At 39.8% G+C, this 13,200-nt stretch overlaps 2 protein-coding genes across 2 annotated transcripts in view; both read right to left on the bottom strand.

Annotated features, from left to right (window-relative positions):
- tsnare1 (T-SNARE Domain Containing 1) overlaps positions 1-13,200 on the bottom strand; it is a gene marked incomplete in the record, with an annotated part of 179,588 nt that overhangs the window by 104,841 nt on the left and 61,547 nt on the right.
- Positions 5,992-8,649, bottom strand: LOC118336267 (5-hydroxytryptamine receptor 7-like). Its single transcript, XM_035672876.1, has 2 exons — positions 8,072-8,649; positions 5,992-6,895 (listed from the first exon to the last, which is right to left on the bottom strand). The coding sequence occupies exons 1-2, from the start codon at positions 8,647-8,649 to the stop codon at positions 5,992-5,994; spliced, it is 1,482 nt and encodes a 493-aa protein (XP_035528769.1).

Here is a 13,200-nt window from a genome sequence, read left to right as displayed (position 1 = left end):
TAACTTAATGTTACACGGTGAAAATACTTACAGACGTTGCCTTAGCAAAGAGGGAAAAAGAAAAGCGATCAACTCAGAAGCTGACGACTGAGAGAGCTCACACATGACCACTGGTCCTAGGTTGCTATGGTTACAAAAATACACAAACCACACTGAACTTCTGAAACATATTTTCTAGGGGCATAACACACACTGTAAAATATATTTACATTTGAAACCGGTCTGAAACCTTTTTGTTGGAGGGTAGAATACTTCCATCATTCTGTGGTCCATTATTGTCACAGCAGTGTTCACATTTTTAACAGTGTGTTGCCATGAAATCTGTTTAACAAAAAAACAAACACTAATTTGATTTATTGCTTTTTTCCAAGGTTTTGTTTTAGGATTTGAATATGTTTCACAGGCCATATGGTCATAAAACTTTATTTAAAAAGCTTATTAAAAACCTGCAGTGAAAGTGAAAACGTGAACCTGGAACAACAAGGTTTCGCCTTGACAGCAGCAACAACATTATCTTACAGTCTTGTTTGTTGGTAACTATACAAGGAATCTGCCAATCTTATTGGTCAAAGACACATTGCATCTGTTGCAGATAAAACCCATCAAGCATACAACACAAGCTTTATGGGTCATTAAGCCCAACTGCTGTGGTCACCAGGGAGCGATGGAGTCCCTTTTCCTCCTTGTATTTTATCATAATGTATGTACAGCATTTTTTCACACTATGCACGTGTTGGTTAAGAGCTTATAAAAGCAACATAGGCCCCCAAGGAACTACTCTTTGTTGTGTGTACTTAGATGCTGCTGGCAGTACAAAGTCCTGCAGGATCAATGTAGTATGTATAATCCCAGTAAAAAGAACATCCCTTTTGGTACAACTGCTTTATAAAAAGGTGATTAAATGCTCTAAAACAGGACTACAATGCGTTTTATTGTTTCTCTTGTGGTCAAAAACAGCTTATGATTATCCTCAACAGGCTGAGCATCCGTTGGCACAAAAATCTAAATTTCAAACATTTCTGGCACACTTCTGGAGTAGCTATTATTATCAGACAGAATGCCCCCTTTAGTTCATCAACATATATGTTAAATATGGAAGATCCAGGATGATAAAGTTATTTTTTTTATATTAGCCTTATATCATCCATTACTCTTTGAAAATACCATGATCTGTCTTTACATTTTGTGTTAATGGCCATTTTCTAAGAGCATTTTCGATTGGTTCCTCAAATGGAGGATATTCTGGAACCTTTTACATCTTTTGTTTGACAGACATCTGTAATTTGATCTTTGTTAGGTGTCATTTTAGCTGTTGTCTACATGGAGCTCCACATCGTACAAGCTGTACAGTACACTACCTACCTAGTTGTGATACATATATTAGCTGTGACCAGTTCAACCAAGAATTTTGTTTTTGAGGTTTTCACAATTCACAATTATACACAATTTTTATATGTTGTTTTTTTCTACTTTCCTACCTTGTTAGTCATCTTGCAAAATCTCAACCCCCAGTTTTGGAACTACTGCTATATAAATGTATCTATATTTTAAGTGTTTTATGTTTTGTCAATTAAAGGACAAACATCAAAAATTATAAAATAATGAATGGATGCTCCACCCCACTGGAAATTAAAATAGTCACAATTTCATCTATAAATTTGGAAAGACCTACTAGATTATCTGAAACAGGCTTTCCAGTTCCACCTTAAAGGTAGCATTGGCAGCTAGGTCTGTAAACATACATAAAGCAGGTAATAGAGTGAAAGCTAAAAAAGACTAAGCCCTGGGGATGTTGTCCAGTTCATTACTCTTATCGGTGAAGGTGACTAGTTTGATCAGATACATTTATGTGTTTAAGGGGCTGCTCACCCAGGAAAGGAGCGAGAGAGAAAGGCTTTATTCTTTTCAACGGGAGGGCACATTCAGTCACGCTTTGTCAGCTTGTCTGGGGCCACAGCTACTGAATGTCACAGGTGTTCTACTTTTAATTTACCTTTAAACACATTTCTCCGCTCTTCCCCTCTCAGTGATGCAGCTCATGTTTGGCCAGCAACATCACCTAAAAGTAAGACAAATTGGGTTTTGTTCCTGTTTTTCTTTTGTTATCATCATGACTGTGTGATCATTTCCCTTCTGGTTTGTCAACTTTTAGTTCCATTCACACGAGTTGGAACCATTGATAACAAAAAACTTGAGAGATTGTCAGGATAACAATAACTTGATTTCTCCATTAGTTTCCATTGCAGATGTGTATATATAACACTGTGCTCCTCAGAGGTTTTTGGATGTACTCTGTTTTGGATGCTCTTTTGGAAACAGGAAATGGAGCCGTGCCATGACGGCACCAAGCCCAGAATGAGTACAGTTCAGTGGTTCCAACCTTTCCTGCTCACAACACCAAAAGTGAACTAATTCCTTTACTTACAAAGCTGAAGGCATGGATGTGCAGATCCATGATAGCAAAAGATTTATTTACCCATTTCGGCCTGGGTTACTTCAGGCAAATTTGGAAGATGATGACTCCAGATGGCCTCAACAAATAACTTTTTTTAATAACTTTTTATATCCTACATGATCGTGTATACCAATCTGAGATGATGATCTGAGTGAGATGAAAAAACAAAAGTTTGTGAGTCCTATTTTTCTCTGGATTAACTTTGACAAAGTTGTCCATTTGACAGTTTTGATTTTGCTCTGATCAAAGCCAACTGGCTGAATCTACCACATCTCTGTTGCAGTCCCGCTTGTTGCAGCCAGGTTTATTTCTGTGTTTCAAAAAATCTTGCACAGAGAAGCTTTAATTAATGATTAGAAAGAGAATAAAGGCGGCAATTACAGTGCTCACACTTCCTCTGCCCTCTTCATCTCACTTAGTTGCAAGCTAATGAGGACAAATTTCAAGCAGCACAGACTGTACTTACACTGGTAGTAAAAAGTATATTCTATATGCTTGAAGTACTGAGAACATGAAAACAAGACTGCAGTCTTATAAGAAATAAGAATTAACACTTCTTTGTTACTAATCTCTACACGTGAAACACACAAAATAATAATAATTCTGCCAGAAATAGGACTAAACATGTCCCAGCTGTCATGTTCAGGATACTTACACTCAGCATACAGTAAGAGCTTATTCCTGTTATTATACACAGGATATGGCAGTAACATTAAATTAATTGGAATTTTAATGTGCATATATAGTTCATGCACTCTGTCACTGCTCCAGTTGCTGAACCTGTGCTTTAAAATAATGAAACTCTGAGCTGAGAGTCTTCTAATCTCTGTGGGAGGTGCTGGAATACACCAATGAAATACCTGCTGTCATCTGCTCTCTTTCCTCTTGCATGCAGATCAGATTTCAACTCCTAGCCTCACCCTACATTAATAGCCCAAGAGATGGCTACGTTATTTACTGTGTAATTAGTGTGCGTAATCACATATAACTCAATAATAGCAGAAGATGAACAGGTGAAATATATGATATTTGTTCCTAAAGGTTAATTTGACCCCTTGGAAGATATATAATTAATGTTGGTAGCTATAGTGCCGAAATGATCAGTCGATAAATTCATTTGAAAGAGAATTGACAATAATTTAAATACCCAAATAATTGTTTCAGGCCAATTTTCTCAGTCAGCTTCTAAATGTTAAATGTAATGGGATACATGACAGCATGATTATTTCACAGGAACATTTTCTGTATTCATGTTTTGTCCTTGCTTTTCTCACTGGTTTGAAGTGGGTGGGGCTCTGTTTCCAAAAGAAGAGGTCACCTTATTTCAGCAGAAACTAAAATTGGAGGACAGTTGTGGGTTATGTAACACTGGCCATGTTTCCATCAATGTATTTCCATGCGCATTTTGAAGTACTGCATTTGAAAAGTTTAATGGAAACGGAAAAATCTGAAAAAAGGTTATGCTCGTTTTTATGTTCACTTGAATTTTTATTTTTTTCCTTTTTTGGAAAAAATTGTTTAATGCACTGAATGGGGCATGGAAACACTGTTTTGAAATACATTGTAACGTAGCAAACATTTAATTCACATGATCAGCTGTTTCCACTTCTTCAGTATGCTCATCACTACCATGGTTTTATATTTCATCCATGATCGCTCCACACAGATGTAACCTTCCCCCCATTAATGCCTGAAACTAAGAGAAATGTCATATTTCCACCCTGTTTTCTGCATTGTTTTTCACTGTTAACAGCCTTCTTTAATTGCATCATCTTGTTGTGCCCTCTTCTTCTGGTTTTCCGACTGAAGAATTGGCACCACCTACTGCTTATCTCATGAACCAACTCCTAAAAAAAAAAAGGTAATTGATGGAAATAAGCATTCATTCGCATTTTTTTGGCCAAGTTGATTAAAATTTGCATTTGGATGGAAACACGTGTTGTCAATCAAACCACATCCACACAGTCCTGATGAAGCAGATCAGTTTACATGTTTAGTCTTAAATGTTTAATAAATAATAACTAAGACAGTTATACATTGAGAAATACTTAATATTAAAAACATGTATTAGGGCCTTTAAAGTCATTTATCAAGCAAACATGTGTAAATTATGCAGGTACCAGCTCTTCGATGCAAGGATTATCTTCTTTTATCTGCTTTTTATCATTGATTATCTTTTGGGTTTGGGCTGACAACACAGGAGATTGGGGTCTGAGATTTTTTGATGGGCATTTATTTAATGTATTCTGATAGTGTTTTAGAGTGAACACAACATTAATCAATTGTTAAATTAATAATGAAAAAGAAACATTCCTAGATTGGGATTGTGACACTCAGAATGTAATTGTAGAAGAAAAAAGTGGGACATTTTGAAAGCTCCAACTTTTAACCGTTAGCTTTTGCTTCAATAGTGTGACATGATCAATGCTGAGTGCCCAAGGCACTGCCACGCGTTGGTCAAATCTAAAACAGGAGGTGCATAGTTTGAAAAGAGACCCTTGCGTACTGCAACCAGACCTAATAACTCAGGAAAAGGCACAGACACATTCAAAAAGTGATCTTCTTTCTCTATATATCTGTTGTTGTCTGTCCTATCACCCACTAGTTCCTCACATCATTTCCTAAAATATCTTGTTTGTTCATCAGTGAGCAGCTGGATTACAAAATAGATTGATCAATACATTTTTTTTAACAAAATAATGGTCATGACTTGTTTGGCACATTCAACACATAGTAATTTTGACAAAAAAAAGCATCTTCAAAAGATTTAAAATCATATCAGGTACAACAGATCTTCATAAGGAGCCACTTTGACCCCTGAAATGGGGTTTGCCCAGACACAGTGTGGTTATTGACTTGTGTACAAATTTTACATGTCAGTTGAGTTTTGATCAAAACTTGTCCTCTTGTTTTCATGCTTGTCCACTGAAGCAAACACAATGTTCAGAAGCAGTGAAAAACAGTGTCACTGTGGTAACCAGGGACATTTGGTGTTCTAGCTTCATGGGCCAATTCAGCTCCAAAGAACTAACCCATTTATGTTTGTGAAGTTTTCCGTGGCTACTGAGAATGTCTATCCATGGTGGTAGTTGAGTGCAAAGCCAGTGTGTAGCTCCACCAACTTGTGTTACAATACAATGTGCAAAAAGGATGTTCAGCATGGTAGCAACCAGTTTTGACAACATTGTAGCAACAATCATTACAATTGTTGGATTTCATCATGGGGGCAATGATCGTTTAGTAGTTTTGAGTACACCGCAGGAGCAGTCACTATGCAGACAGTATGAGTTCATTGCCAGTGAGTTCAGCTTTCCCTCAATTTTCTCTCAATCCTCAATCCTCTTCTGTGCACCTTCATGTGCATCCGTTTAATCACAGCATCCTGCCTCATCTCACCTTAGCAATCATTGCACAAATTTGGGGAAATAACCAGTCTGGCAGCGCGGTGGCCTTGTGCCACAGTTTAAGCAACTCTGGGTGTTTTCCCTTATGATTGTCTCTGTTGGTCTCTGCAGCATTGTTGATGACTTACAACTTTACACATCAGTATCTGGCTTCTCCACCAGTTTCAGAGCCTCGTGCATGCCAGCTGCTGACAGCTTCCGATTGATGTTCCGGTAGCGGCACCGCAGGAGGTTACTGTAGGTGGTCCTCAGATCACGGTTGAAAAATGCATAAATGAAGGGATTAATGAGGGAGTTGGCGTACCCGAGCCACAACAGAGTTCTCTCCAGCCAGAGCGGCACACAGCTGCACTCTACCCCGCAGACAAAAGGCCTGGCAGTGGACACCAAGAAGAACGGCAGCCAGCAGAAGGTGAAGGCGCCGACCACGATGCCCAGAGTGGCCGCAGCCTTTTGCTCCCGTTTGAAGATTGACTGATTTTTCCTCTTCCGCCGTTGGTGGTGTTCACCGGTCTTGAGGAGACGAGAGACTCGTGTGCTGCACTCCTCCTCCACCTCACGCTGGAGCTTCAACGCAGCTGCCACGCAGTCCAAGCTCTCGTCCTCTTCTTCAGCTTCCTCCTCCTCAGCCATTGTCCCTTCAACGCCTCCTGTTTCTCCTAATACTGCTGGCCGGTGAGCCTCATGCCCTCCTCTTCCCCCTCGGGGAGCCACCACTGCACTGTGCTCCCCTTCTCTGGGAAAACCAGTGATGGTGTGCTTGGCAGCACTGAGTTTGGCCGCTCGGTAGATCCTGTAGTACATGATCAACATCACTGACATGGGGATGTAGAACGCCACAGCTGTAGAGTACACGGTATAGCCGAAGTCCTGACTGATGAGGCAGACTCTGCCGTCGTTGACATTCTGCGCCCAGCCGAACAGAGGGGGGAGGGTGATGGAGGCTGATAGGAGCCACACTGACAGGATCATCTTGGCCATGCAGCAGCCGTTTTGTCGCACAGGATACGTCAGGGGTTTTGTGATACCCAAATACCTACAGAGAAAAACATGTTGAAAGATCTCAGAAACAAGCAGACAAAATTCATCTAAAATATTTCTCATCTTTCTAGTAGTACAAAACCAGTGGTTACCAAGTTAAAGGGCTGTTCAGCAGGATAGCTGTTGTACATGTAGTTTAAGATCTCATCAACAGGCAGACAAAATTAACCTAATTCTTTTTCATCTTTTTTTTTTCCTCCTTATCCTTCCCTGAGTAAATGATGCTCTCCCACCCTCAACAAGGTGCCCTTGAGCAAGGTGCTTAACAACAATCTGTGGCTGCCATATGCAGCCCCCAGGAGGGAAACTGGGGATTTTTATGAAAGAGGAGCTCCAAGATGCTGAGAAAGACCATATGTGAGCAGCCAACATTTCAGTGTTAAATAAAGCTCAGGATTACAGTGTATCTGGGCAGTTTGACCACAGAGCACACTTACACTATTAACACATTTATGGTCACACTCAAAAACCTCACTGGAAAAATACTGTTTAAAAAATACATTTACATACTATAGCAGAGAAATGTTTTCATAATCTCAATAAACAAATGAAACTAGATTTGAACAAAAAGGTAGAAATCAATAAAAATAATTTTTAAATTCAATTTTTGAGTGATTTACAGTACATTCCTTCAGAATGCTTTCAACTTCCACTCTGACCCTTTCATTCGATTCAATTAATTTTCTTCAATAAGAAATAAATATGTTACAAGTCGAAAGGTCAGAGGAGTGAACCCCACATAAGCCACTTTGTCTCACCAATTTTGTCAAGTGCCCTTGAGCGAGACCCTGAACCACAGTGAGCCTCCGCGCTCTGACCTCCCTCACACAAATCCAGTGTGGCGGAGGACTGAGTGACAAAATACCTTATCAGATTGCGTAATGGGATTTTTTGTAAGAATGTGGTGTGTGGGAAGAAGTGGAATTAAAGAATACGATTTTGCCAGATTTTGTCTACATGTGGAGAGAGAAAGCTGCGATGCGTAAAAGTGTAATAAATCAATGAAAATAAAAAAGTACTAATATCCCCATTCAACGTTTTACATCTGCCGTAGTGTCTAAATAATGATCAAATTGCTTCATATAATATAATTTTTTGACATATTTTTTAACTGCATTTAGGGTGCAAGAAATGTTTAATTTGTTGAAAGCATAACATAAGTTTAACTCACCTGTCGATGCTGATTACGCACAGACTCATGATGGACGCGGTGCAGCACATCACATCCATGGCGATAAAAACGTTACAGAAGAACTGTCCGAATATCCACTGACCACCAATCAGGTCCGTGATACTGACGAACGGCATCACAGCCAGGGCCACTGACAGGTCCGCCATGGCCAGAGAAACGATCAGATAGTTGGACGGCTGGCGCAGCTTCTTGACGAAGCACACGGAGATGACCACCAGTAAGTTCCCGCAGATGGTGGACAGCGTGAGCATGGTGAGGACCCCGCCGATCAGGACTTTTTCCACCCGGCCGTAGCTCAGGATCTGCTCGCCGCACCGGGTCCCGTTCGTCTCCATGACCTGCAGCTGACTGGAAGTGGACGGAGAAGTCGCTGCTGCCGCTGCTGCAGCTTCTGCGGCGCCCTGCGCAATCATCAGCAGCCGGGGCGCAAGAGCCTCCGAGATCATCATGTTGGTGGAGCCCCCGGGATCTTCACCACCGACTCTATCCTCTATCATGAACGACGACCTCATGTTGCCACTACCAAAGGTTCCGTTACTTGCTCCCACAACAACCATTCTGCTGCCTTCTGTTCCTTTTTATCCATGGACTTGGAGACCCGTCCGGTGGTGACATAGACGCGCACAGATGTGCCGTTCTTGGTGTGCGAAATGAGTAATTCCTTTGCACACCCCCCTCAGGCTAGACTACCCTGACATACTCTCTTTGCATTCATAAAGCCTCGACGCCTAAATTCCTCTGTTTAGAGGCATACTCGTCATTACGCACGTGGCGCGCCGCAGGCATATTCCCAAAATACCTGACCTATAAAATTCAATATTATTTCCTGTTGTCTGTGGCCACCCTGGCTACAATCCCACTTTTCAGTCTGATGTGCAGAGAGACTGAAACTTAAAGTCCGCATTGCGCGCATATTCATATCCCCAAAGTTGACGTGTGACGTCAAAATATATGTTGGATAGCCTATAGGCTGCAGAATAATAGAGTATCTAAACACTTACAAAATCTCCTGGGCCTTTTTGGAGTTCATTCTGGCGAGAATGTCTTGGCAAGGACAAACTGTGTCCATGGAGGACCGTGCGTAATTGCGCAGAATAAAGAAGCGTTGTCTGTCGATTTCAAATGTATTTTGGTGTCGCCTGTGTTTTTAAGCGTTTCTCCCTCCACGCACACACGCCCGAGCGCGCGCGCGCGCGCACACACACACACATTTACACACAGGAGAGAGAGAGAGAGCCAAAGGGGGAGATTAGACAGAATGTGAATGGATGATAAATGATGGTGTGAAACAGTGGGCCGTCGCCGAGCATTTACGAACATTTTCCACTATTATATAAATAATCCATCCAAGAAAAACTGAGGAACATTGTGTAATAGTTTTGGATAATAGCAGTACAGTCTTAGTTTTAATGATTTGTTCCAGGGTTAACTTGGTCATTACATTTTTAAGGGAAAAGTCACGGGATGGTTAAATGATTTTTGTTGTCATGAGTTTAATTTTAAACGTCGGTTGGTCCATATGTAACCAAGGTGAGGGAAGTGAAGTGCTGATCTCCCACAATTCCACCTTGAATGATTTTGCTATTTACAGTTCAAGCGAAAGCATTAAATTATGAGTGTTCGGACAAGATGTGCAATCTACCTTCATCTCACTTCATAAACGTATGAGATTTATGTTGCTGTAGATGAGAGTAGGAACCCAAACTGCTCCCGAAACCTTTTCATCATTTTCTAATCGGAGCCCAATTATTGTATGATAACCCCCTACGTGGGTATGATACTAATGCCGCTAGTAGCCTTGGATAGTAGCGCCCCCACGCGGCCATAAGCCTATACTGCATGTTGTTGCTGATGTAGTTCAGTGCGGGGACGCTCTTTTTCTCAATATGAGATTATGTGCGTTTTTAAACCTGAAAGAAATTGTATAGTGTTATGTGTTTGCATTTCTCTTGCAAGGCATATACATGACAAGATTCACCCATAGAATTATATTTTGAAAATGACTAATTGAAGTACTGCAGTTCTCAGACTAGGGTCTCGGGCCCTGGCAAATAGTATGATTCTATTTCGCTCAAATTGAATCCACTGGAAGTTGTTTCTCAAAGGCAACATAACATCATAAGCTTCACTTTATGAGTTATTTCCAGCCTTGTGTACCTTTACAATGAAGCAACGTCTACTTGTCACAGTTTATAGAATAATTTTCTTCCTCGATTCTGTGAAGGAGATAAAACTGTCCAGTATTTTAAAAGTAAAGAAATCAAAAGTTATAGTCTTTATTTATTTTCGGACCCCCGGTGAGACTTGTGTTCTTTAATAGTAATTATATTATGCAATATAATGAGCATAGAATCTTATTGCAATAGGTCTGAGGCCATACAAGTCATGTAAATGGGAGTCTGTGCCAGGAAAGCATTTGAGAAACCCTGTTTTACAAAAGTGAAAGTATTTAAATAACATTCAATGGTAATTTTACCAGGTGATATTGTTGCTATTACACTACAAAGTCAAATTTAATCAGGGTACATACACAAGAGAGCTGCAAAAAATAGCCTACTACGCAAACAAGACTCTTTAAACAGGTCAGACTGCTTGAGAGGACGCCTACCTTCAGAAGTCTATTTTAACCTGTAGCAGCAGCACAGTTAGACAGTGTAAACCACCACTAAAGGCTACAGATTGACACCAACAGCACCTGATCTGAGCTCATGTTAGCATGTGTACTCAGTGAATCCTAAGCTATGGAAATTGTTAACTGAGCATTTCACCACTTCTGGTTACCTCGTCTTGAATTGTTTGGGTTATTTTGAATGGGTTTTTGGTTTGAGAGATTTTCATGTTTTGTTCTACAACATAAAATACATCCCTAAATACCCTACTTGTCAATTTTGAAGCTTTTACATGTCTTAAAAAAGGTGATTGCTAACAAGCGGCTAAGAGAGACTACAGAGGATGTCCGTGACATTGGACGTTGATTTTAATTAAGATTTATTTACAAGTTGGAAGTTTAGTGGTGGTGACGTTGAAGTCATGTGGCTGTGGTGTAGCTAGTTTGTTTATAGCACAACGTTAGATTGTTACTTCTGGCAATTGCATTTAAAAATCACTTCAAAAATCCTAAAAGTGGTGTTCATATAGATAGATAATCTCGCTGAACAAAACGTGTCGTAAGTATCATAAACCTTCCACAGAGCTTATTATCTGCAAAAATGTAAAATCCAATGGAAAAACTCTATTGGCTTTTTGTCATAAGAACCAGGGTGATCCTAACTTCTTTTCTTGGTTGGCCTAGAAAAATATCTCTGCAGCACTCTATACAGCATACAGTAATATTTTAGACAGGAAATGAGGGGAAGAACTTTATTGGCCTGCATAGAGCCCTGACTTCAACCCCATCCAGCACCTTTGGGGTTAACTGGCATGACGTCTGCAACCAGTCCTTATCGCCCAACATCAGTGCCCTGACCTCATCGACTCTCTTGTTTCCAAAATCTGGTTGGAGGCCTTTCCAAAATAGTGCTGGCTGTTCTTGCAGCAGAATAATGCCTTTAGTTTATGACTGTCTTGTTCTAATCAGATATGGATGTAATGTATAAGTATATCAATCTATAAAGAATTAGCAGATTGTAAAGTGGATCAGGGACAGAAAAAGCTGCTGAAACGTAGATGCACCAGCCACATCCCTGATGAGTGTACTCTGAAGAAGGCATGCTGGGACTGCAGTGGAATACATCTTCAGCTTCCCCATCGCCGTGTGGAGCGAGACCCTAGCACCAGGTGACAGGACGAGCTCAGTCTGAAACCTTTGTTTTACTACGAGAGAAATCAGGCTTGCAGACAGGGTTTACAAAAGAAAGAAGCAGACACATAAGCACCACATTTCAAAGACAAATCACCAAATATAGGCCACTATAAAAACACATCTGATAGGAAAATATAATCTGAGAGAATCTAAGAGCAGACAGGGCATTAACCACTCACATTATAACACAAAAATGTATGAATGGGTCTCTTTTTGTGTTGGCACATGGCCATTTTGTACTCTAGGAGAGTATAAATCTTATATTTATCTGGAGTACTAAAAAGCTTTGATGTCTTATAAGAATCAAATTTTTTTTTTCATAATAAGTCATGATTAAGCAACTGTATGTCTGAGTAAAAAGCTGCCAATCATCTTCATCACTCTCATGCTTAGGAGACTTCAGTTTATTGTTCTCCTCTTGTGCTTCACCTGCTGTGATTTAATATAATGACATTTTAATACCTGTTTTTCCCCTACCATCTGTGATTGATTTTATTATCCTACCTTCTTTGTGTTGCCTTATTATTTTATTGTCCCATTCCATGATCTTGATAGGAACAGGCGGGTCAAGCCAATGAATATATGAATAAATGAATACGTAAATGACTGAGTATCAATAATGTCCCCTCTTGCGCAAGAAATTGTTTACCAAGCACATTAAACTGTATTTATGAAGGTCATGTTTTTTTCCTCTGGTATTAGTCTTTTGTTATGAAAATTTGACTAACTCTCTGGCAAACACTTTAGATGCATTAAGCAACAGTAAAACACATTTTAGGATAAAGTTATGACTTATTCATGTTCTCCAAGTTGTTGGTAATTTGATACTTTCAGTGAAGTACTTGCTGTTCTGATTGTTATACTGTAGGGACAGTACCTGCACAGACTACAGTATATGCTTTTACTTATTTTTACTAGGGATGCCAGTGTTATATCATTATGTAGGTCCAATACTTTAGCAAATATCTTGGAAATGTTTGAATAGATTGCAATAATATTAGGCTACAGACGTTCATGGTCCCCAGTGGATATCCTACTGAACTTAAATATCACCTGTCCTTTCATCTCCTGCTCCAATCAGGTAAGACTGTCCACTTGTCTAACACCTCAGTTGATCACAGTATACATTCCTGGATAAAATAACATGTGACAAACTAACATCCTATTTGTTACGTGCTAGAAATTAGCATCCAAAAAGCAAAATTCAGGCTAAATAAAGGTTTAGCTCAATTTCAGCATGTTAAAACCTGTTTGTGCTTATTAGTCATGGAGGTAAGACATTGATATTACATTAGATTAGATAGAT

The sequence above is a fragment of the Morone saxatilis genome, unplaced genomic scaffold (genome assembly GCF_004916995.1).
Source record: "Morone saxatilis isolate NCDOM2014 unplaced genomic scaffold, NCSU_SB_2.0 Contig24, whole genome shotgun sequence".
Taxonomy (NCBI): Eukaryota; Metazoa; Chordata; class Actinopteri; family Moronidae; genus Morone; species Morone saxatilis.
This window is presented reverse-complemented; position numbering and strand designations above follow the sequence as displayed.